Raw genomic sequence first — 23,657 nt, forward strand, 5'->3', positions numbered from 1 at the left:
GTGGTCTGCTGTTCAATACGGTATGTGTGTCACACGAGAAGAGAGCAAATGTTGTCACGATTGACAAATTTAAGCAGACCTTCCTTGTATCTTCATGTGCTGAAAGGTAATTACCCTTTTGGCAAAAAAAAATCACAGCAGATTCACTCCCTCATTACATTGCGACATCTCAAGCCACGGTCAGCCAGAACCTCTCTCTGTGACGCCCACACCAACAAGCACCAGCAAGGACAGTGCGCAGCTGAGGGCGGCAGCAACCCTTATGGTCGAAGGCTGCCTGTCCACTACAACCTCCACTTCCTCAGCCTCCTCTGAGATCATCATTGTTCCCTCCTTAATGTCCAATTCGCGCACCTGCCCCAACCACCAGAGGCCATTAGTATTTCAGAGTACAGTCACCTGAAATTATAGCAGGAGGACCTGCCCATATAATGAACATTTTGCTACTATGAATTGGTACATATCATGTGAACCCTTATATTCAATGAGGTTGTTTTGATTTACAAGTCAAGGAATTTGCTTAAGCAGGTGGGGGATGGGGCAGGTGCGCGAATTGGCTTACCACAACCCACTTTGGCGCCATGATGTACCCCAGGGCCACCCCTGTAAACAACCCTCCCAGGTGCCCTGCATTGCAGCAGGCGTTGAGAGCCCTGTATTGAGCTTCAGGAACGATTCTGTTTGGAGACTTGGAGGCGGGGTGATGCGTACAACGCACCGCTATTGTCAATCATCGACCCTGGGGAAGCGCCAAGGAAGATATTAAGCGCGACGATGCCGGCAATGTAGGTCAGTTGCTGTGTTGAGCCCTGCAGCGCCCTGTTGCGCAGGAAATAGCCCGCGGTAGCTCCTGCGCATGGATGCACCACTTTCTCCACAATGGGCACTTCACAGACCCTGATCCCTAGCAAAGGAGAGATCCTGACCAAATTGAAAAGCCCGTGTGTGCTCACCCAACAGCCCAAAGATGGCGCCTGATGCTCCGACAGTGATCAGGTCGCTGAAGAGGAAGGAGGCTGTTGAGCCAGCCAATCCAGAGAGGACATAGATTGCAGCAAATGTGCTGTATCCCATGACACCCTCAACCTCTGGGCCGATGCTGTACAGTGCCCAACAGTTGAGCCCCAGGTGTAGTATGCCCGCATGCAGAAATGTGCAGGTGAGCAACCTGCACCAGTCAAACATTGCTCAATCATAATGATGTGCTTATGCGCCTGGCTTGGGGCTGATGTGTAATAGGTCTCTCTACCTTCTTGCTGTCCGCATGCTTCTTTGCTGCAAAGTGCCCATTCTTCAGGCATCTGACAATACATAGACACCAAGCTTACCTGTAGAATTCACCGCTTGCAACCTTTTCGTTGACTTTGGCCAGTGACAGAAACCATTCATTGCTAGCATCATTCCCCTGAGTCAAGGCCACTGCTATTCCTGCTCCGTAGACCGCCAAGTTGAGGAAGAGGAGAGCATATGCCAGGTAAGGCTTCACCTGAACAGCAGCGCGTGACTCAGGCAATCAAAATGCGAGCACACTCGCCGTTTGTTCGGAAGAGACAGCCGGCCAACCACAAAAGCTGGTCTCCACATGAGTAAGTGCGGAAGTAGACATGTGATGTGCCATCATGGACTGGGTACCATTACTAAGTCATACCGCGGGGATGTCAAACTTGTTGCTGCCAGCTTTCATGGGCGCCCCAGTCCTCTGATACGACCCTCCTCCGTCAGACAGAATCCTGCCCTCTTCCCCTGGATCCATTCCTCTCCTGCACGGTGCCAAAGCATCAGTCACGCCAGACTTGTCAATCACTCAACACAAGGAAGGACAGCAGAGCACATTTGTGCCACCCAAGCATAGCGTGGCATCATTGTCTGACCTGCGCGGTGGAGCACTCTGATTTGTAGGCGGAGCTGCCCACCACTGCACCTGCTCATCCTGGTCGCCTTTCCCTTCTCCTGATGTCTCTGTCACGAGACTAATGTTTATTCAGATTCAATGACCACATCACTTCAATGCCATGAGTAGTCGTGGGAACAACATCGATCTGTCACCTGCTATAGTTTCTGCTGACTTCTCCTCCTTCTGCTCTCCTCCCAGAAGACGCGTCAAGTTGCTCAACGTGTCAGCTCGTATTGTCTCACGCTCACCTTCCCCATTGTTTGGTGAAGACGAGGCTCTAGAATTCCTACGGCATCGACTGATGTGGGAATGCCTGAAAACATTGGGCAGTGCAGGCTTGAACGTGTGTCTGCAGTGAGCACCAGGCAATCCAGCACGTAAGCAACTCATTGCATCAGCTGCAAAATAATTGAACAGTTTCGATTTTGTGTAAGCAGATCATGTCCACTTCCGAAAGGACGAGATTATCCAATGATCTTCACTTTTCCGACATCATTTCGAGATTTCTCTGCCCTTGGAGTCCCCAAGACTTGCATTTTGCACTTGGGAAAATTGGATGCAACGTTTACATATGTAGCCATGCATTAGAGAAGATATCGGCTATGGTGGTGCATACCAGTTTCCATTGGCATCTCCACCAATGTTGGCACCCCTTATTCATTGCTGGTGCATGATAAAGCATGGCTCGCGACCGAGGCCCCTTCAGGACCGGCGAGCGAGTTCTCGTTCCCCACACTGACAAATATTATGAGGCAAAGGTATGTGCAGTGACGGATGCTAACCCTCTGCGTCGTGTCCAGTGGAACTTCATTTAAGGGTGATTTTCGATGTCTGCTGCAGATTCTCAAATCAGAAAAACGCAATGATGGAATCTGGTACTACCTGATACACTACAGCGTGAGTCCCTTCCACCATCGCATCAACTTACTCCACACAAGCCGCGTGTCCCCAAGACTATTGCGTCACATTGGACCGTGCTCAAAATATCCATATTCGTTTCTCAAACAGCTGTTTCCTAATGCACAGGGTTGGAACAAAAAATGGGACGAGTGGGTGGAGGCGACAGGGTTGACAAAGTACAAGAAGGAGCTAGCAAAGGTCGAGTTCACAAAAGAGGGAGAGGGAGGCACCAGGGAGTTTGGCGGGAAGGCGGAGGCTGCTGAAGGGAATGGCAAATCCAGAGCAGAAGCAGGCAGGAAGTCAGAGAAGGGGCAGAAGCAGACCGTGTCATCAATGGTAAGCAGACCGATGCGCTTGACATTCAGGCTGCAGGGCTTCTTCACCGTTTGCATGGAAGCATGAGCCTACAGATTGCTTTGTGCAGGTGAGGGTGCAGCTCCCAACAGCGCTGAAGCAGAAACTCATCGAGGACTGGGACCGCATGCAGAGCGGCTCTGTTGCTTCGTTGCCGCGAAGACCGAGCGTCAATGACATCTTGCTGCAGTTTGTGGATGCATGCAAGAGCAACAAGGACTTGGTGGAGCCTGAGGAAGAGGTGGGCACAGCATTGCCATCTTTAGCTGATTTCATTTGGCACGTTTCTGGAATGTTTCCAGTGAGTCACTCCCTGACTTTTATTTGTTTGCGCAGGTTGCCAATGGCCTCAGAATCTACTTTGACAAGGCCTTGAGACACATGCTCCTGTACCCACAAGAAATGGAGCAGGCAGTAAAGGTGCAACGCCGTTTTGTATGCATATGCTTCTGACAATTGTGGAGGAGTCAGTAGCAGTTTTGAATTTTTGGAGGGACTCCGGCCGAGTTTACGACTGCTTGTGTTCATGGTGCAGGCGTTGTCAGATGGCACGACACCGTCAAGTCTTTATGGGGCGGAGCATCTGCTGCGGTTGTTCCTGAAGCTTCCAGATCTGCTTCCAGCCAACCAGATGTCAGCTGACGATCAGCTGCAGCTGGAGATGCGGTTGTCGAGCTTTTTGAAATTTTTGTTGAAGAATGAGGGGCTGTACTTCTTGTCACCTGGCCTGCCAGATCAGAATGCCACATCTTGAACCGATGTTGTGATATAAGCTCGAGTGCAGCAACGGGAATACTTTGTGGGACCTTGTCACATACTGCATCCGAAGAGCGCATTGCAGGGCCAGTTGTGACTAAAAATTCAACAAAGAGCATTGTCATGCAATTGATTGACATAGTAGTTGATGCAAAACAACCAATCGCGAGCTCGAGGCAATATGGGCCTGATCTCAGGAATAGCTGTAACTAGAAAAGATGCTACACTTCCTTACAATGTGCCAAGCCACCCAAGAACTTTTCAAGCCATTCTATGCTCCTTCTGATGCCCACAGGGCACCCTCCTCAACCAAATGCTTTGCAGCTGCTTCACAGCAACAGTGCAGTGCCGAGTGAGTGCCAGAATCTCAGCTATTGTACGAGGATTTTAACACACAACCAACCCCAGAAGGATAATATACAGAAAGGTCCCTCCACAGTCTAGTCACAACAATGTAGCTGCCCCTTCTGGGGGGCTCTGATGTGCTGAAGGGAAGATCTGACAGATGACCGAATCTCCACTCTGCTCAGCTGCTAGCCCATGGCATATCTGTAAGCAACAGTAACTCCCTAAGATAGAGCACAGCAATGCCTGCAACACATTGCTGTATACAGAGCATAAATGCCACCTTTTCAACCTTTGAGAACGCCTTCAAATGCTCACTTGGATACAAGGATGGAGGCAAAGAGCGGCAGAATGTCAGGAATGGAAGACGATGACTTACTTGTTTGTCCACTGGCGAGCAGTGTCATCGTAGCGCTTCTTGTCTGTCTTGTATCTGCAGGCAATCACTCTAATCAGCATGATTAAAGAATAGAATCTGCTTCTTCTTGAAATACTCTGGAGAGACAGAACAGCAACATGCCTATACAGTAAACCAGCCACAAGGCAAAATGCCACTGTAACAACCGCGATTGCCTTACAGTAGGAAGTCTTGCTCTATATATGTTGAAAACAAAGGTCAATTTGACAGGAAGGAAAGTAGCAAGACTCACATGTGGGCAATCTCGGGCACCAGCGGGTCATCTGGGTTGGGGTCTGTGAGCAGGGAGCAGATTGACAGGAGCACCTGCAAGTCACAAAACATGCTATTGAACATCAGGCGGTATAAGACTTGAGCACACCATCTGTTTCCACCACTTCCGCATGAAGCATTAGTTCATGGTGTGCATTGAGTAGCTGTATCAAGTGGCACATTGGCTACATGATCATGATCAAGATGGTCAGGCAAGTAATGAACAGTGCTGCACTGAAGCTGGCACCGCACCTTGGAGACAGTCAGTGCAGGGCTCCACTGCTCCTTGAGAATGTCTAAACAAATCGATCCGTTGGAGTTGATGTTGGGGTGGTACACCTTTGTCTGGAAGTTCACCTGCAATCGGAGCGTCAGGGGCAGCACAGATCACTACATTGTCTGCACAGACAACGGCTTCAGATTCAAACAGGCTCCAATCGTGTTCCTCACAACACACCTTGGGAGGCTTGAATGGGTAATCCGGCGGAAAGTGAATTTTGACCATGAACACGCCGCCTGCATATGGGCTATCTGGAGGTCTGCAGCAGAAAAACAAATGGCATTAGCTAAGGAGGTCCTTATCCTCTTTCTTTGCACAAGCATAGTATGACAGAACGAGACCGTGAAATAAGAAACGTGAAAGAGTGACCAGAAAGGGCGGCTCACCCCATAATTGTTGCTTGCCAGTGGAACAGGTCATCAGGAGACGTAGGGCCTGTTCACACAACGAATATCAGTGCACAAACAGCATGACTTCGATGTCTTCAGCCAAATGATTGGAGATAAATAACGGTCCGTGAAACGAGAATCATGACGTAAGGAGAGCACAACTCTTCCAGAGGTAAGGCAACAGATCAGGATGTATGACTTGGAGGCGGACTTGTGGCAACCGATGGTGAGATACAATAGAGAATAACAGATAGAGCACGACTGGCTGTACGAACGGATTGGGAAGCACCTGCACTGCAAGACGTCGGTGGGTCTTTCTGGAGGTCTTTCAGCTCCTGCACCCCAGCAGGAAACCTTATACATGACACGTGCATTAAAATCGCCACAACTCAATAAACATCGACCAAGGAAGACGGTGAGCATGCAGTGCTCGTGATACAACGCACTGATAAAGCACAGAATCCCTGAGCCTGAGTGTCCAGGACAGACAGCAAAGGGACGAGGCACAATCGCATTGACAGAATACAGAATATGGGACGTCTAAAGAAACGCAAATACCTTCTGTATGCGTTTCGATGCCATGCGATGAGACTAGAGGCGCACTGACTTGCAGGCCTTTCTTCCTTCTAGGGAGGGCCAAACAGAAATGAAACGCTGAGAAGGAAGTCAAGCCGCCCAATAACCAGCCTAGGTAAACTTCGTACCGCGAGATCGCCAATGCAAAAGGCTAGAATCACTCCTTGTATTTTCTGAGTTGTGGAGCTCGGTCATGTGAGCAGGCAGCTGGCCATGCATGTAGGGTTTCTTGCTCTAGAGATCACAAAGGGATATGGACAGGTTTCCGATGAGAATTCCATCGTTTCTCACTAAGTAAAATTCTCAAGTGTTAAATGAAGAGGATGGACATGGAAAGATTCTTAATGGCCATCAGTTTTGTAATTCTCTCATGATACTCCAAATTCGTTTCCACATTCAGTCTCTCATCATAAGCAAAGACGCAATTTGGCACCCTGCGCGGCCACAGAAGGGAAAGGAAAGACACTCAGTTGTGATATCCAACTCGAATGGTGTAAGGTAAAGCAGCTATACTGCATCAGATGCGCAGTCAACACAGAGCTTGCTGCAGATGATAAAGACAGTGTGGCGCACTGCCAAGCTTGTGCCGGTTGTGATTGCTGTGGAGGATTTGCTCTATGGTCCAGCATACGTTAGTGGTCGGTCTATGCAGCCAACGCTCAATCCAGAGAGTGCTACTGGTCATGATCTCGTTTTGGCAGACAAGTGGAGCATTAAGCTGTACAGATACAATCGAGGAGACGTCGTTCTGCTGAGGTGTCCTTTCGATTGCCGAAATTCCAAACAAGGTGTAGAATCCTGTGTTCAGCCCTCAGCCCAGACTGACCTCAGTCTCGTGATTGGCATGGGTGGTCACCAGGTGGCAATATCTTAACTGTTGGGCAACATGCAGGTCTCCTGAAGATCCAGACATGACGCTCATAAAGAGACTGCTTGCTTTGGAAGGTGACTGGGTGACCATTCCAGGCAGCCTGGAGCTGGCAAAAATTCCCAAGGTGCCACTACTTGTCGCTGCGGACATGCCCATCAAGACTTCAAAAATCTTTCGAGCGGCCAATGAGTATTGAAAGCGATGCAGGGACACTGTTGGGTGGAGGGCGACAACCCAGAGTTCAGTGCTGACTCCAGGAGCAAGTTTGGCCCGGTAATGATAGCTGAGCCGTCTCCCGTCGTTTGCACCTTATGTGGTGATTGTTTGTGTTGTACAAACAAATGATAGGATGCCTAGAACTCGTGCAGCGGAATAGTACATTGTACCGAGGACTATGCGTTGTGCAGGTCCCAGTGGCGCTCATTGAGGGACGGGTCCAGTACATCTTTTGGCCACCATCGAGAGCAGGCCGCGTGAACTCGCATGTGCCTGCCGGACGGCTACTTGTGAAAAATGATCATGCTTTCACTGATTCTAGCCACTTTGGTGCTTTTGAAGACAGCTCATGCCAGCCTTGATCCAATTGCAATGGGCACATTCCTTTGTTATCGAGTAATTCCAATTTAGCATAAATGCAATTGCAGATGTCACTCCATCTACAAGCATACTGTGAACTTGATACTGAAAAGAATATTGCATTCCAAGGAACTCCTTTATGAATATCTGCAATCAGCACCTTTGCACAATTGAACTTGCGCGCAATTTATTGCATGCACAATTCCAGTGGTTGCATGCAATTTTGAAGCATGGATGCGGCAAATATTTCTCCTCAACTTCATCGGTATTTGTCCATGATTCGCTTTGCATCTGCACACCAAATTGAAGCACAATAAAAGCGTGCAAGGGGAAGTCCATGTTGAGGAAGCAGTGTCTGCCAATGAGGACATAAATCTGGAATTGTGCTTATGCCACACAGAGCATCCATACCCGTCAAAGCATCTCCAGAGTCCCCGCCATCGCTGTCGTCATTGCTGGAGAGCTTGAGCCACAGATATGCTCCTCCACCCAGCACTCCAAGAAAAACGAATGTTGATAGGACCTGACGGGCATCAGAACCAATCAGATATATTCTTTAGGTACCACACTGAAGGCTCGCAAGCATTCGCCGTCGACCAAACATGCACAACCCACCTTTTGAAGCAACCAGAATGCGACAAGGCCTCCCACTCCAACCACGCCAATCTTTGCAGCTCCACGAGGCACACTTTCAGGAAGAAGGTCAGCAGCAGAGTCAGCAAGCTTATTCCCGCTCCTCAGAGCACCTGCAGTGCAGCAGGACCTCAGTATTAGAACACTGGTACATGTGGACTCAAAAGGCCACCTGTAAAATTTTGCTCCTTACAGCATTGATCGTCAATATTCTAGGCCTATGAAGTAATCCCTATGAGCTACTGCAGCTGTATCGCTGAGGTGTGCCAGGGAAACAAAAACGTTGGTGACCTCACCATCGAGCTTTTCCCTGATCTTGTCTTCGGCACGAACCGCAAAATATCGTGCCTGGCGTGTGACAGGCTTAACTTTTGGGGCGATAGGTACAAATAGCCCACGACGCAGCCTCACAGGTGTCCCGAACCTGATTTGCAGCAGACGCAAATGTCATGCAAGTCACAGGGATGGCAGAACGCAACAACAGCTAGAAAATTGGATGTGTCTCACTGATGCGATCTGGGGATAGGAGCAGATTGGAGTACAAGTCTCTCGCCAATAGCACACATCCTTGAAGATACGAAGTTTGTCCGCGTGTCGCTGGAATCCAAACAGTAAGCAACTGATTAAGTAGACATAAAGAAGTTTTTTGCAAGAATAAGTTGACTTCAGCTATCCCTTCTGCTCACCAGCAGAGATCGCATTCCATCAAGTGCACTTGCTGACTCATCATCCACCCCCATGTGAGCATGCATGCTACACATTGCGCGGCTCTTTGGACCATATTCCAATATCTCGATGAGTAAAATTTCTTTCCTGGATAAGAAATGTGATCAGAATGTCCGCAGCAACGTTTGATGCGGCTCAACTTTGGTGGCCACCACTAGAACGATTCTACATCTCCTTGACATCCTCCACCCAGAATTTGCCTGACAAGCTTCAAGTGAGTATCTGTCAATAACACATCACTGAAGGTGACAGATTGGCGCATCCCAGAACGTTAGTCGTCTGATAAATATTGCATCACTAAATTCCAAACATGCGTGCAGGAACAGGCCAAGGACTTCGATCAAGTACTTCTTCAAAATCTCAGGTTCTTCAAGGGACCGAATGATACATCTCGGAACGCAATTGAAAAAGGCGCAGTGCTTACTCTGGGGTCCAGAAAAATTCCCAATGCTGCACATCTGCGGTCACCAGCTTTGCAGCTCAGTGAATCCTTGGTGAACCCCTTTTCACATGCAAAAACGATGCCAAGCTCTTCAGAAATGTGAGCGTACTGCAATTTGGATAGAACAGAGGACGGTCACAGGAGTCTGCCTCTGTCCAAGGCAGGCTGTACTGTCTGGCAGCAATGCATGATCATGAGCATAATTGACTCAGGAACTGGATGAGGTGCAAGCCTACATTCTGCTCCGGCGGTGGCAAGGAGACCACAAGGATGCGGTCATCAGGGATCACTTGACACTTGAGCAGCTGCACAGCATTGCCCAGGCGTATTTCTTGGAGCGTTCCTACGCTATTGAAAGCCTGAAACTGATCTTCCAACTCGTTGAAGGTGAATCCCAAACCTGTGCTAACAGCAAAGGCTCCTGTGTTTGTTTTGATAGACAGCCGGCTCAGACCTCCATATAATCTGCTGCAGGGGACCAGGAATCAGCGATTGCTGAGGTGTGTGGGCAGCACCTTCAACGCTGGCTCTCCTCTGGCCTGGAGGACTCTGTGGTATCCACTCTGCTGGCGAATCTCAGCGTCGGTGGCACTGCAGTCTCTGCTCTTCAGTCACAGGACGGTGTGCCCCCCTGCCCAGCTTGTAAACATAACAAAAAACAGTTGAACGCTTTGTGACATTACTGAATATTTATTGCAGATGCCTCATGAAAAACGCGAGAAGGAGTCACAGCACCTGCTTGCAGAAAGGCGAAGACAAACCGCACACCTGTGAACATTAGGTCCGGGCCTCAATAGAAGTCAAGATTTGGGCTGAATTTGGTTGTGCTGCGACAGGGGCTCTGGCGGTGCGGGATGCTGGCAGCATGGGGGCGCCAGGAAGGGCGGCGCTGGCGCAGACGCGCATGCAGCAGGCGGCCGCAGAGCGCTGCGCCCTGCTGGAGACGCTGCTGCTGCTGTACTACAGCCGGCCGCTCAGCGTGGAGCGCTGGCTGGAGCTGGCCGCCGCTGTGCGCTCCAGCCTCGTCCTCAGAAGCTCGGCGCCCAAGTCCGGCCAGAATCCTGGCCGCCGCGCAGACCACCTGGTGTGCAGCTACTCTACTGCTGCCCTACTGATGACTCAGCACTTCTGCATGCTAGCAGCGTTTAATCTCTTTGCGCTCCTACTGATGACATTTTGGCACGGCTCTAGCAGTCACATGTCTGCAGACAGGGGACACCAATAGTTTCAATCATTGGATGCACTTGCCTTTTATACAAGCTGCCTGGTGCAGGGGGTTGTCAAGTGTGTCCAATAAATGGCTACTGGATTTCCCCCGGGCAACGGACCATGACATGTGCTCTGTGCAGGCGACCATGGTGCTCCTGCAGACCCTGGATCTGGAGACACTGCTGCGGCTGGTGGCTGACAACGCAGCGCTGACGGCCGACGCGCACCGCTTCGGCGGCGCGGCCGATCGGGAGCGGATCGATGCAGAGCTGCGCTCCTGGTGGGACGGCCCCTCCGAGGCCCAGACCCCTGTCCTGCTGGCCTGGGCCGCCTTCACCACCCTCGCCAACATCGTCTCCCCAGGTGGGCATGACTCCGCTGCCCACTATAATGAGCCCTTGCGCCCGGGGTTCTCAAGGCAGAAAGCTGCAGCAAATATCACACTCGCAAGAAATGACATTCCACCTCATGAGATTTGGCATGAGCATCACTGGTTTTGTTTGGAAAACAATAGTGCAGGTTCCTCACGAAGGTCATCTTCAAGTCGTGAGGTGCGTGCGTCTGGTTATTGGATCTCACCTCATATTCTTCTCTTCTAAGTGTTGAGGTGTCTGCGCGCGTGCCTGTGCAGACAAGTGCGAGGGAGCAGACTACAGGGGCCACGCGCAGGTGGCAGCGGATGACGGGGCGCTCGCCAGCCTGGCAGCCAGCGCTTCCAGCCTGTGCAGCCCGGGTGGCAGCGCCGACCCTCTGGCGAGCCTGTTCAGGAGCACGCTGCTGGCGCTGCTGTCGAGCATTGTTGGCGCGTTCGGGCTCTCCCCTGCCCGGCTGCCCAGCAGGGACCTGGAGCACATCCTCCAGCTGCTGCAGAGCATATTCGAAGGTATGATAGCATATAGCTAATGAACATTGGTTCAGATGTGCAATATCCGGTGGCCGCCTCCTGTCTGTGTTTGAAGAAGGCTGTGTAAGGGGAAAGACAGCAGCATTCAGACTAATATTGGCGCTTGTGTGCAATCTCCAGTGGCCATCTCCTGCCTGTATGTGAAAAGGCGTCCAATTGGGAATGGCAGTATTTGTTGAGCAGGAGGTCTGATCATGCGGGGTGATGCAGGAATGCTGTGTGTGTTCCCTGCCTATCGAGTGCATTGGGTCTCAGCGGTGTTGGTCTGTCTGCGCAGGCCAGGAAGACCTGTGCGAGTCGTTCTGGAGCAAGCAGAGCGTAATCGAAGAGCCGCTGCGACACTTCCTGCATGAGTCCCGTGGGCTGTACCCTCAGGTGATTCACCCCTTCCTGTAACCATTTCTGTCCCTTAAAATTACATGCACAAAGCCTTATAGGCACTGGTCAAGCTCAGGACAGTTCACTGATGTCCACATGTGTTTGCTGCAGTACCCCGCCCCTCTGCTGCGGCTGCTGTCAGGACTCAGCTCCTCGCGAGATGCTGCAGTGGAGGCCAACGCATACCTTGCGAGCCTGCCCGTCATAGCACAGCTGCACGACAGATCCCAGCCCTTGCGGTACTTGGAGGAGGGAAGCAGCTTTGCCCAGGATGTCCAGGCAGCAGAGTCGATGCCTGTAATGGGCATTCCAGACGCCATCCCAAAGGTACGTGCCTCTGTTGCCAGGATGTTCTTTCTTTGTCCTGGCACCAATTTACATTTACATTTTGCAAAGAACTCCTCTAAACACAACTGACCATTAATGAGTGATAAGCGGACAAGCTTGATATATGCATTGGGATTGACGGCATGGGACAATTCTTGCTGTGGCAGGGTGCGCGGGGGAGTGTGCATGCGGTGCCGCCATGCCTAGCAGATGCATCGAGCAATGACATAGCAGGTGACATAGACGAGAGGGTGCTGGTGCAGTGGCGACTGCCCATGCAGCTGGGTGCCGGGCAGATACTCCTGCTTGCCATTGTGCAGGAAGAGCTCCTTCTCCTCCACCAGGTGCCCTCCACATAACACCCAAAACTTGGTTTGTCAGGAGCAATCTCTCGCATCTCAGACACCCATTAAACGGTGCCCTTGCTGTTCATTCACTTGGAGACCGTGCTCAGGTGAATCTGCTTACTGATTGCGTATTGGGTGTGCCAGATCATGGCGGCACCTGTGCGGGAGCATGTGCTAGCATTGAGGCAGATTGAGGAGGCGGTGGAAGCGCTGAGCCCGCCGATGCATCTGCTGGCGCGCATGACAACCGCGCAGCCAGCGCTGGCGGTATCGCTGGTGCAGATGAGGCTGCCCTCGACAGCTGGCGATGAGAGCGGCAGGGACCTTGTCAGCCTTGTTGCGTCAGCACTGTCCGTGTTGCCTCAGCTGCATGCACACGCTAAGCTGCGCTCCCGCCTGCTCCCCATGCTGGGTGCGGCTTCTGGCTCACTGCCAAAATTTGTACACATCATGCCTGAATCTTCATAGCATGCCTGACCTCAAGAATACATCAATTGTTGGGCACTCTTGCTTTGCGGGATTACCTGCCTGCATTCACGGAAAAATATGGTTGTGCACACTCTGAAGAGATCTCGCCCACAATTGTGAGACCGGATGCTGCTGCACAGAGGACTGCCTGGGGCATCTGCTTGCATCTGATGTGAGGGCTTCCAGGGGTTTTTTTGTTGGATCATTCAAACACTGACACAAGGCCAGCTGCTTCTGCCCAGAGGACTGCTTGGGGCATCTGAGTGCATGTGAGGCCATTCAGGGAAGTTTTATCCGTTCATCAACCACTGACATGGGGCCGGCTGCTGCTGCGCAGAGGACTGCCTGGGGCTGGCTGGAGCGCTGGCGCTGAATCTGCCGGCGCGCGCTCTGGACGAGGTGTGCACGGCGCCGCTGCTGCAGCCGGCATCCGCGGTTGCCACCGCTCCACGCAGCCTGGCGCCCGCCCCCAGCTGCCCCCGCTTCGTGGAGCAGAGCCTGCCTGGACTTCAGCACCTGCAGCAGGTGCGGCCTCTCGCCTGGGGTTTCTCTTGTCAAGCCTGTGTGAAAGGGTCCTCAGTCAAGATGACATATCAGGGTGCACGAGGTGGTAGGACACCTAAGTAGCGCTGTCAGACTGGACTTGTTGTTTCCCACTCGTTGTGGCCAGCCTCGTTGCTGTGCAATGTTCGTCTCGTGTGTGATGGGCTTGTTATGAGTTCCGGGCCGAGGTAGCAATGTTTGGAGTATGGCGTTGAGGGTGCAAGGGGCGGCATGTGCAGGAGGTGGAGGCCCGGAGCGGCAACTACGCTGTCTCAGAAGCGTTCCTGAGGCTGGTCTGCGTCCTGCTCCAGTCTGGCACATCCTCTCCTACTCTGCAGGTGTGCCACAATTTTGAGACATCTCTTGAATATATTAGATTTATTTGCCTGTGACCAAGGTTGCGGCGTTAATGAAGTTTTCTGTGTTGCACACAGGCCTATGTGGGGTTTGTTGTTGGCTATATCTTGCCCAACCACCCGCGGTGGCTCTACGCCAGCCAGTCCCAGAGATGGCGCATCAATGCAGCCGCCGTCAGAGTCGTGCACCTGGCGCTCACAACTGACGCGTTGCCCATGCTGCCAACAGGTGCAGCTGCAGCCCACTCAAAAACTGCAACAGTCTTGTCCCCGACCTCTTGCAGATCAACCAAGACCACACAGATCTGAACGCACCATATTGGATAATTGCCCGAGTACAAAATGGTTGCCACAGGTCTGGCGCCTGCCCACATTGCCGCTGGTGTGGCAGATTCCTCCTTGACCGTGCAACCTCTCCACTCTCTCTGTTGCCAATCCTTGCATGGGCACAGAGACTATGTGCTCCACAGGTGGCACCACAAATGTGATCTTCTCAGGCTTCATGTCATTCAGACATTTTAAAAATGTCAATGTGTGGTGCAGTGGCGACGGCACAGGCTGCCCTGGTGCCAGATCTGGCCGTGGCGGTCAGGCATGCGCTGCAAAAAGGCGGCGGCAGCGCGAGCTACCTGTGGGCGGCATTGCCCCCAGATGCGGCCACGCTGCGCGCGCTGAGCCTCCGAGAGTCCGGCGCCGAGGCAGCCGCCGCGGAGGAGGCCGCGCAGGAGTGGCAGCGGCTGCTGCCTGCCCTCGGCCTCGGGCCCGCGGCGCCCCTGGCCACCCTGTCCTCATCCCTCTTCCAGGTGTGCTCAGCCCAGCCATCTGACGTCTGGTCCCTGAAATCACAATAATTTTGGTGCTGCATGCCATGAATGACATCCAAATTTGCCTGGGAGATATGTGAATGTGTTCTGCATCTGTTGGACACGCTTGAGCGAGGCACATGTGAGTCCTGATTCAGATGCTGCTGGACACTCTCAAGCAGAAGTCCTGCCAATCTAGCGTCAATGGGATCAGGTGTTCCAACTTGTGTGAATCGTGCAAGTGTGTCCTATTGAGCGAGACAGCCTGGCACGACCCTGTGCAGGTGCCGCGTGTTGGCGTGTCCTCGCCTGCCAGCGTTTTGGCATCCCTTGTCAGCTACGGGTACCTGGATGCCGCGGCCCATGCAGAGGTGCTCCGCGGCGTGCGTGCCCTGGCGCTGGCTGCCGCGCAGTCCACCCGAATGTCCTTTGCAGGCTTTCTCTCCCAGGCCTGCGGTGAGCTGACGCAATACAACTTCTGCTGTGAAATAACAAAGTTTTGTTCACACCGGGTGACATGTCGGGCACCCTGCAAGCTCTGCATGCAAGGACACCTCCTGCAGCCATGCATATTCACACGAAGGCCAATATCAGTTTTCAAGGTCAAATTAATGATGTGATCACCCGTGGGCAGGCATTGTATCTCGGACAACAAGTAAGGTAGTATACCACAAACCCTCTAGCAGCCCTCTTTTGGCTGCTGGCAGAGTTGTGATGATTGCCTCGTTGTCTCTCTCAAAGTCGGAAAAGATAGTGCTTGAAGACAATTGTGCTGTCTTTTGGTCAGGGCAAGGGCAAGTGCCACTGATGCGGTCGCGCCTGGTGGAGCCACTGAGGCTTGAAGACGCCAAGGTGGACGTCAGCTTGTATGCAGCCTCTGTCCAGCATCTGGTGGCAGCCCTGACCTTCCACCCAAGCGTGGTGGACCTGCTCCTGTTCCCAAGCGCCCTCACAGACTCGGAAGCTGAGGCTACCCCAGCTGGCACTTCTGGGGTGAGTGACCAATCCTTCTTAGTGTGAAACTCTCCGGGAAGTGCTCATTATGCAAAAAGCATTGTCAGGATTGCTGGCGGGAAGTTTCGCAGGCTACCTATGAACTGGTGAAAAGAAAGAGCTGAAGACAGCTGTGCCCTTCTTGGAAAGTATTTCACATGCGGGTCAGGGCCACCGAGGTGATGCATGGTTGTGGGTGTCCTCGCAGGATGAGCAGGCCAAGAAGAGGTCGGCAGGGTCCTCACCCAAAGGCGCCAAGAAGGAGCTGAAGGTGGCGGCTTGGAGCTGCCTGGACGGCCTGTGGGAGGCTGTGAAGTCTGGACCACGACTGCGCGCACAGCAGCCGGCCGTGCTGGCCCACGCTCTGCGCGCCCTGCTCGCCATGTGGCAGGTGCGCTGCTCCCAGAACCTCCCCTGTCCCATGCGGCCCCTCACCTATCGTACACGAAACTGGTTCCAATAAGTGTGCACCCTCGCCAAACGTTTGCGCGCTGCCTCACTCTCTGGGAGCTGGGAGCTGGGAGCTGGGAACGCCAGCCCAGATTCTTTGGCCCCTTCCTGGGCCACTGTCCCAGTCTTCAGCAACCCGACAGCAGTGAGGAATGCGGGCATGAGCCTGGCTCGTGAACTTTTCAGAAATTTTGGAAGACACATTCATTTAAAGCATACTAACCTGGTTTACATGCTTCAATCTTGCTGGGAGTTTCAATATGCGTGTCATGATTGCAGGCGGGCCCAGTGGCAGGGCGGGCGGTGAAGGCGCTGCGGGGTCAGGGGGATTATTGGGGGGCGCTGGCTGGGTGCCTGCCGGAGGCCGCGCAGCGTTCCCTCCTGCTGGGCGCGCCCGACCTCGACGGTGCGACAACCCTACGTCTGCTGAGCTGCAGATTAGATTTCGTTACTTGGATGGTGGTGCTAAGTGTCAGTTTCAATTTGTTCTGGGTCCTTTTCCGGTCTGAGGGTATGACCATCAATGTCTCTATTGAGCTCTGGATCAACCTGCAATATCTTGGTGGAGCTGGTAGGGATTAGATTCATATGATTTGAATCTTGTTCTGAGGGTATGAGTAATAGTTAGCAATTGGTGATGTGGTGGTGCATCATGGCAGACGGCGGCGATGAGGAGCCGGCGGATGCGTGGCAGACGCGCTCGGACGGCGCGTGGCGGCTGGCCGCGGAGGCACACGCGCTGCAGCTGCTCTCGCTCGACGCCTTTGCGCACCGCCGCAGCACCGGTTGGCCTCCCTATTAGCAACACAGTGTCGTCTGCAAGATGAAGGGTTGCACATACTGTGCATCTTTATCATTCAGGAGCAGCAGAAACTACTGAATGACTGGAAAGTCGAATCGTGCAACTTTGACCGTTTGTGTGACACCAATGGTAATTTGGCCGCAGGAAGGCTAAGAATCTTATTGATGGGCACTGCTTCGTGGTTCTAAATGCAAGGAAAGGATCTTCCCGGGGTGTTGCAAAGTGCGTGGTGGTACCTTTGGCGGCACTGGCACCTTCTGAAACTGGAGAGATTGTGCTGTCAGGGGACGAGGCAGGGAGCAGCGCATGGAGCCTGCTGGACGGCTGGGCGAGGGATGCGGACGGCGGGCAGCTGTTGGTGCTGCTGCAGCGCTACAGTGTTCCCTGCGCTGGCAGACGGCTCCTCGCCGGGCTGGAACGCTCCGCCAACGAGGCCGCCCTTGAACTGCTCAGCACCGCACTCTGTGGTGCGCTTCAGTCCCACTACTGCCGAAGCTTCCATGCAGGCCGCACTTGGTCCTTTGCTGTGATTTTGTAATCTAAGAATTGTCAGATTGCCGAAAGATTGCACTCATCAGGTGTTTCAAACATTCACTAAAGAATGACAAAATGGCCTGTTTTGAAGTGTGTTGAAAGTTGCCATGCTTGTCCTGGCAGTGGGGTTTCGCATTTGAAAAGAATTATGAAACGGATACTGTGCTGCAGACAAGATGCTTGGGCCGAGCCTGCAGCTGCCAGGCTCGCTGCTGGGGTCGCTGTATGCCCTGTCACAGCCGCTGCTCAGGCGAGGCGCCTCTCAGGAGGCCGCAGCGGCCGAGCTGCAGAAAGCGGTGGAGAGCTCTGAGAGGGGCCCAGACTCCATGCATGCCCACCTTGTGGCAGAGATGGGGCGGCTCGGAGGAGGCTCGCTCCTGCTCAGGCAAGCCCCTGCACCTTGTCACATGAATAGTAGACTACAGCAGTCATGTCCTGGAACGCCTTGCAGATCATGGATCTTTGTGCTTTTGTACTCAGGAGACCAAGCAGAACAGACATCATATTTGATGCATTGATGCTTTGCAACAGGGCGGCAGAAACTTCACAGAGCGTCTTGGAGGCTGCCTTTGAGGATGGCCTTGCAGGCTTTTGGGAGCCCTTCCCCAGCTATGGCACCGCTTATGTGTACGATACCAACCGGCTGGCCCGGCAGATTGGGCCGGAATTTGCGCGCGAGCTGAAGTCTGTGCAGCAACTCCTGGCCTCCATGAGGTGCCGCCTTGTCTTTGCCATACCCTTCACACTTGTGGCACTGCTGCACAAAACCAATGTAAGGACGCGAAAGAGAGGTCATGGACAGTCCCCTGAGTATTTATTTGCTTGAAATTAACTGCATCTTCTGTGCATGTCTTCCTTCATCTGACTGTACACAGAGAAGATGCATACAGTAGTTGATCACCAAACTCAGCTAAGGCCCTGGGAAGGAGCTGCCGAACCCACCAAGCTGCTATCTGTATCTAGTTGAAGCTTGACAGAACCCAAATAACAAATGAATGGCATCATTGAGCACGGATGCTGCCATCACGCAGGGCGGTGGGAGTGCTGGTGAGCACGGAGGACGCGCGGCAGGCGGCACTGCGGGCGGTTCGCGGGGCCATCGCGGTGTCGCTGCGAGGGGGGGACGCGGCCCCCCAGCTGGGCGCCAGCGTGATTGCCGGCGTGACGGCCGCCCTGTCGCGCGCGCTGCTGCCGCCGCTTGCGCAGGCCGCCAAGGGCGCGCGCAGCGACGACGGCGTTGCCTCCTTCTCCTGGCTCGGCGCCTGCCTCTCCTCCGCCGCGGAGGTGGCCCAGGTGATTCCTTCCTCAGATGACCAGTTGGTGTGGATCAGGTACCTTCATGCTGGCTCCTGACGAACGTCCTAGGTCTTGCCTTTGCATGCACCAATGAGACAGGGGGTCAGCAATGTGGGGGCCTTTCTCTTCATGGCGCTTAAGTTGGGCACATTGTTTCTGCTTGAGACAGTTCCCTTACAGCAATTTCTTGTTCATGATCGTTATATGCTGCTGAGGTGACCCAGGTAGGGGGCCTCCGTTTCACAGCGCCCGGGCTCAGTGCTTGTTAAGCAGCAAATGCCTCCTCGTGATCTTGAACTGCATCTGAAGCGTCATAGCACAGGGAGGGCTGTGGCACAGGGGGTACTGTGGACAGGGGTGGAGAGGGAGTGCATGGTGCTGTGCAGGTGCTGGTGCTGGTCCTGCAGCGGTGGCAGGGCCGGGGCAAGGCGGCGGCGTCCGGCCGGGCGCCCTCCTCAGACCTGTCCATCTGCGCCGAACTGCTCCACATCACCCGGTGAGGGCCCTGCGTGACCATTATTTCTTCTTAGCTGCACATGCCATACCTCCCATGACTCACTCTGCTGCAAGCGTCTAGCACTTTGCCAGTTATTGGTCATGTGCATTCCTGTTTATGTGTTCGCCTTACAGAATTTGGTGGCACAGACGGCAGGTTCGCTGCAGATCCCACTGTGCTGCACAAGCTCTAGGCAGGCTACCACTGGACTGATGTGGTCAGCATGTTGGGCTGACATAATGTGTTCGGTGCGTTCTGCCAGGTCGTGGCTGACGGGCAGGGGCGCGCTGGCGGCTGCCAGGTGCACGGATCGCGCGCTCCTAGAGGACCTGGAGGTCAGTCTGCTGGCGGCCCTGCTGCTGGCGCTGCAGCGGCTGCCCCCTCTGCTCAATGGGGCTGCCCGTTCCGAGCCGCGCGCCGCCCTCCGCACCGCACTCGCGCAGGTGCAGCCCGGGCTGCAGACCATGCAGTGCCTTCTCTGGACTAGGAACTGTGTGGCTCCTTTGTGCTTCTAGTGTGCTTCATGGCCATGCAACCCCACACAGCTGATCTTTGACAGGACATATTCTCCTCCAGCCAGTCTTGAGATGGTATCCACCTTGACTCCGTCCTCTCGATGCCTGGGGACTTTGAAGCAACCATTGAAGCGGGTTCCCTTGTCAATGACTAGCTTAGGTGGGAATTGTGTTGCTGGTGTGCAGGCGGTGGGTCCGCTGCTGGAACTGTGCAGGGAGGCCGAGGGCAGCTCTGCCACGGCGCTGGCCATTGTGAGCGTTGTCATCCAGCGCCACCTGTCGTCCTCCACCTGGCTGCCCCTCCTCCAGCAGGCATGTGCATTTTTCCTCAAAATACTATATTATAGGTTCATCTCCTGGTCCTAAAGGCACCGGCATGGCTTCTACATTGGAACCATCACATTACCTTCCAAGCAGGGATGGAAAGAAAAGCCTGGCTCCACCTAATGACCGTCAATGTCACTGTCAATGACAATCCTAGATCAGACAGGGATGATTGATCTACAGCTGCTTTGTAGACTTTATCTCTGTGGCCAAGATAGGGAATTATTGGAGGTTGTCTGATGGATATGGGGATGTTGGTTGCAGGCTCAGGTGAATCTGGTGGATGTGATGGACCGCGCCTTCCGGACAGTGGTCAGGAGCCGCGGTAAGGGGGCGACGCAGCCGAAGGCCGTCACAGAACAAGCCAGCACCCTCATGGGCACATCCCTGTCACTCATCCTCACGGTGGGGCCTCTGCAGCTCTGCGTCCTGTCACAGGATTGCATGGCCGTGTTCGGAATAGGCCTTGGCCACTGTTACTCACTTGTTGGGCTCATGGATGCGTTGCCTTGCGTGACCTATGCAATGCAGCTGGCACGCACCAATGTCATAAGTGGGCAGCAGGTTAAGTTGAATATTGAGGCAATGAGCTTGGCAAGAGGGGTGGCTGAGTGTTTGTGGATGGCGATGCAGGCGGTGCAGCACAAAGGGGCCGCGCAGCTGTTGGCGGACCAGGGCCTCCTCAGCTGCCTGCTGGCCATGGCTGCCTGGATGGTAGCGCCTGACGGGGGAGGTGCGCCCTCTGCATGGCTCGCATTCTTTGCTGTCAGTCCAACGGATTTCTTCCACGAAAGACATGTTCGCTCCTGCAGTGCACATCTGAACTCAGGACTTGCACATGCTTACGGTCCCACTTGACTGCCTTGATTGGGCTTGATCTCTTTGTGAGCATCGCGACGATGCTGCCATGGAGTGCTCATTGGTCCTGAAATCGCAATGAGAAAAGCTTGCATGAGCCGGTTGAGTAGGTGCATGAGCGCTCACCCCAGCGCATTGGGTTCTTGCCGAATTAGTGACACCCCGCCACTATTCACCGCAGCGAGTGCTGACGCCGCTGTGTGCAGGGCTGGGTAGCGCGGTCAATGAGGAGCCGGTAGAAGCAGGGTCGGGCGGCGCGAGGCGGCCGCAGTCGGCGGCCACGGCACCACCGGGCGCGGATTACGCCGGCGCGTACAGCAGCGGCGGGCGGCCGGTGCCCGTCCACCAGCACTGGCTGTCCCTCTGCGCCATCCTTGGGGTGCGATTGCAGTCTCTCACCTTTGCCACTGCTAATTCGAACTGGACTGGCAGTATTGGCGCCTAAATACTGAATCTGCAAGGCCGGCCAAGCACACTTCAATGTTGCAAGCCTTGTTCAAGCACATCGCTTGGCTCTGCAAACCTCAATAGAAAGAGCTCGAAAGAAATTGACTCGCAGATACTGAGTGCACGCTTGCCTTGCCTGGGAGCTGACAAAAAATGCTAGTTTGACAATTGTGGAGTACCTCTGGGGCAACCAGTGTGCACACACGGCTGCTCAGGATGGGAGAACTTATCTCGCAGGTGGTGGTGCGTGCGCTGCCTGGGTGGACGGCTGTTGAGGCTGATGCGGTGGCGTTGCTGGTGGCTGCGGAGGAGCGCCTGCTGCTGGCACTGGAGCCCCCGGCCGCAACGCCTGCGCAGCCGCTCACCCTCGCCATGCTCCAGGCGCGCACATTCCCTTCCATGAACTGTTTTTGGGGCGCACGACAGGGTGCATGAAGGTTTTTGGAGTCCCATGTCCATGCAGGGGCGGACAGAGACAGATTTGGCTTCAACTGTGCCGCCTGCATGCTGCACAAAGTGACAGGGAAATATCAAGCCCAGGCAGACAAGCACCGCCACCCGTTGCAAGATGCAATATATCAAAGTAGATATAAATTAAACAACATTACATGCGCTTGTCCAGTAGCTCATCAAGGCGTCAGGATGCGTATTCAGCATGGGAGCTAATCATCGCTAGTGGGGCTGCCTGAGTGGGCCGGGGGTCGCGTGAATGGGGGCATGGCATGCACAGGAAACGGAGCGCGCAGCGTTTCTGCTGGCTTCCCTGGCGCGGCTGCTGGGCCTGTGGCAGATGGCGCTGCCGGCCTCGCTGCCGGCCGCACGCCAGACGGCGGCCTCCTTCCTCTCCTTCGCCGCGTTGCCTACCGCTGCCGACACCTGCGCCGTGCACTGCCCGCCTGTGTCGCCCTCTGAGAAGGTGCTGCACCCAACCAATGCCCTGGCCCTGGCCCTGGCCGGGATTTATATCCCTGAAATTTAGCGCAATGGTACGCGATTTGAAACATCAGCACATGACATGCAGACTAGCCTCCAAGCCTCCCCTTGGAAGTTGGTACTGGACAGGCTTGGCGCTCCATAGGACCGGCTTGTCCATGGAGGGTGGGTAATGGCAGGCAGATTGATGGAGTATTTGGCATGGAACGTTGAAAATTGTGTGTGGGGATACGCGCAGGCTCAGGCAAGAGAGCAGGCTGGGCTGCCGGTGGGGGAGGCGTGGTTTGATGTGTGCGCGGAGGGCAGCAGAGAGGCGAAGGCCGGCGCCGGCGACTACAGCGATTTGAAGCACAGCGACTACAGCGCCAGCCTGGCAGAGGCGCTCTACGGCAGCGTCGCCCAGGCGCTCTCCTTCCTCTGCGCTGTTGCTCCAGAGGTGTGCGGCATCTCACTATGTGACTGGCTCGTGTGTTGTGCTCCCCGTGGGATGGTGCATTGGCAGCTGCATGACTCGTGATGTAACGTAGGAAAGACAACGCTGCGATGCTATGATTATCTTCTTCAGTTTCCCAGACTTCCAGTTTTGTGCACATTGCCGCCTTTGTTCTCAGCTCCTGATGTTGCAGTCTGGTGTGCCAACAAAGGCTTGACATGAGTATGGTGCAAAGTGGTGGCTGAGAAATTTGCGGCCTAGCGCGGGGCAAAGAATGCAGGCTGCTCTCGTGTAATATAATCAAAATGCGAAGAGGGTGTGTGGTTTGGGCAGGTTGGGGAGGACGAGGTTGCAGAAGGGCTGGGCCCGGAGTGGCCGGAGCCACGGCAGCTTGCGGGCCTGCAGCAGCAGTGCCTGGCGATGTCCTTCGAGGTGTGCCAGCGCAGCATGGCCGGCAACGCGCGCGCGGCGCGGCTGTGCCGCACTCTGCTGGCCATCCTGGCAATGAGCCGCCGCCTGCAGGCCGCCCAGGGGTTCCACCCCGACCCGGCGCTGGCCGAGCGCATCCGGGACGGCCAGGCGCGCATGACCGCCGCGCTGGCACCGCCCGGGAATGCCTCATGATGGGCGCGTCCTTCACAGGAGATGCACAAGAGAAAGCCCGGGAGCGTCTGATGATGGGCTTCTTTCAGTCAGGGGATGCGCACATGAGAAGGCACGGGAGTGTCTCATGAAGGGCGGCTTTAGGACAGGAGTTGCCGGTGACACAGTTGCTGTTTGGCTAGGCAAGGAGATACAATTGTGTGGGGGGGATCCAGTGTCTACTGAT

The 23,657-nt window shown here is 54.3% G+C and overlaps 6 protein-coding genes across 6 annotated transcripts; 3 read left to right on the forward strand and 3 right to left on the reverse strand.

Annotated features, from left to right (window-relative positions):
• Positions 1 to 520: 520 nt before the first annotated feature.
• COCSUDRAFT_40539 (rhomboid-domain-containing protein) lies at positions 521 to 2,217 on the reverse strand (the record flags this gene model as incomplete). The annotated part of the gene is made up of 7 exons (XM_005649713.1): positions 521 to 627; positions 719 to 850; positions 954 to 1,168; positions 1,329 to 1,486; positions 1,649 to 1,760; positions 1,922 to 1,959; positions 2,143 to 2,217. 7 exons carry the CDS (start codon positions 2,215 to 2,217, stop codon positions 521 to 523), a joined length of 837 nt encoding a protein of 278 aa, XP_005649770.1.
• A 357-nt stretch (positions 2,218 to 2,574) lies between these two features.
• On the forward strand, positions 2,575 to 4,014 carry COCSUDRAFT_65160 (MRG-domain-containing protein; the record flags this gene model as incomplete). Its single annotated transcript, XM_005649714.1, has 5 exons — positions 2,575 to 2,652; positions 2,921 to 3,130; positions 3,219 to 3,389; positions 3,485 to 3,568; positions 3,684 to 4,014. The coding sequence occupies 5 exons, from the start codon at positions 2,575 to 2,577 to the stop codon at positions 3,900 to 3,902; spliced, it is 762 nt and encodes a 253-aa protein (XP_005649771.1). The 3' UTR covers positions 3,903 to 4,014.
• A 107-nt stretch (positions 4,015 to 4,121) lies between these two features.
• Positions 4,122 to 6,331, reverse strand: COCSUDRAFT_65161 (ubiquitin-conjugating enzyme). Its single transcript, XM_005649715.1, has 8 exons — positions 6,147 to 6,331; positions 5,878 to 5,923; positions 5,586 to 5,634; positions 5,377 to 5,458; positions 5,172 to 5,276; positions 4,900 to 4,973; positions 4,629 to 4,682; positions 4,122 to 4,453 (listed from the first exon to the last, which is right to left on the reverse strand). Exons 1-8 carry the CDS (start codon positions 6,168 to 6,170, stop codon positions 4,438 to 4,440), a joined length of 450 nt encoding a protein of 149 aa, XP_005649772.1. The 5' UTR covers positions 6,171 to 6,331; the 3' UTR covers positions 4,122 to 4,437.
• A 163-nt stretch (positions 6,332 to 6,494) lies between these two features.
• Positions 6,495 to 7,689, forward strand: COCSUDRAFT_52799 (LexA/Signal peptidase). Its single transcript, XM_005649716.1, has 4 exons — positions 6,495 to 6,920; positions 7,057 to 7,159; positions 7,243 to 7,308; positions 7,443 to 7,689. The coding sequence occupies exons 1-4, from the start codon at positions 6,715 to 6,717 to the stop codon at positions 7,611 to 7,613; spliced, it is 546 nt and encodes a 181-aa protein (XP_005649773.1). The 5' UTR covers positions 6,495 to 6,714; the 3' UTR covers positions 7,614 to 7,689.
• Positions 7,690 to 7,695: 6 nt separating this feature from the next.
• Positions 7,696 to 8,911, reverse strand: COCSUDRAFT_52800 (hypothetical protein). Its single transcript, XM_005649717.1, has 5 exons — positions 8,752 to 8,911; positions 8,541 to 8,668; positions 8,227 to 8,357; positions 8,023 to 8,134; positions 7,696 to 7,902 (listed from the first exon to the last, which is right to left on the reverse strand). Exons 1-5 carry the CDS (start codon positions 8,808 to 8,810, stop codon positions 7,871 to 7,873), a joined length of 462 nt encoding a protein of 153 aa, XP_005649774.1. The 5' UTR covers positions 8,811 to 8,911; the 3' UTR covers positions 7,696 to 7,870.
• A 168-nt stretch (positions 8,912 to 9,079) lies between these two features.
• On the forward strand, positions 9,080 to 23,452 carry COCSUDRAFT_46645 (hypothetical protein; the record flags this gene model as incomplete). Its single annotated transcript, XM_005649718.1, has 34 exons — positions 9,080 to 9,184; positions 9,291 to 9,314; positions 9,625 to 9,799; positions 10,249 to 10,496; positions 10,762 to 10,984; positions 11,253 to 11,504; positions 11,803 to 11,900; positions 12,015 to 12,230; positions 12,398 to 12,574; positions 12,722 to 12,989; positions 13,383 to 13,570; positions 13,828 to 13,926; positions 14,023 to 14,173; positions 14,488 to 14,747; positions 15,032 to 15,203; positions 15,535 to 15,740; positions 15,949 to 16,131; positions 16,470 to 16,596; positions 16,850 to 16,975; positions 17,277 to 17,459; positions 17,698 to 17,928; positions 18,114 to 18,240; positions 18,558 to 18,819; positions 19,209 to 19,318; positions 19,581 to 19,761; positions 20,020 to 20,085; positions 20,422 to 20,562; positions 20,791 to 20,890; positions 21,222 to 21,394; positions 21,700 to 21,889; positions 21,926 to 21,978; positions 22,193 to 22,378; positions 22,634 to 22,831; positions 23,162 to 23,452. The coding sequence occupies 34 exons, from the start codon at positions 9,080 to 9,082 to the stop codon at positions 23,450 to 23,452; spliced, it is 5,790 nt and encodes a 1,929-aa protein (XP_005649775.1).
• Between the last annotated feature and the right edge of the window lie 205 nt (positions 23,453 to 23,657).

The sequence above is a fragment of the Coccomyxa subellipsoidea genome (assembly GCF_000258705.1).
Source record: "Coccomyxa subellipsoidea C-169, whole genome shotgun sequence".
Lineage (NCBI taxonomy): Eukaryota > Viridiplantae > Chlorophyta > Trebouxiophyceae > Coccomyxaceae > Coccomyxa > Coccomyxa subellipsoidea.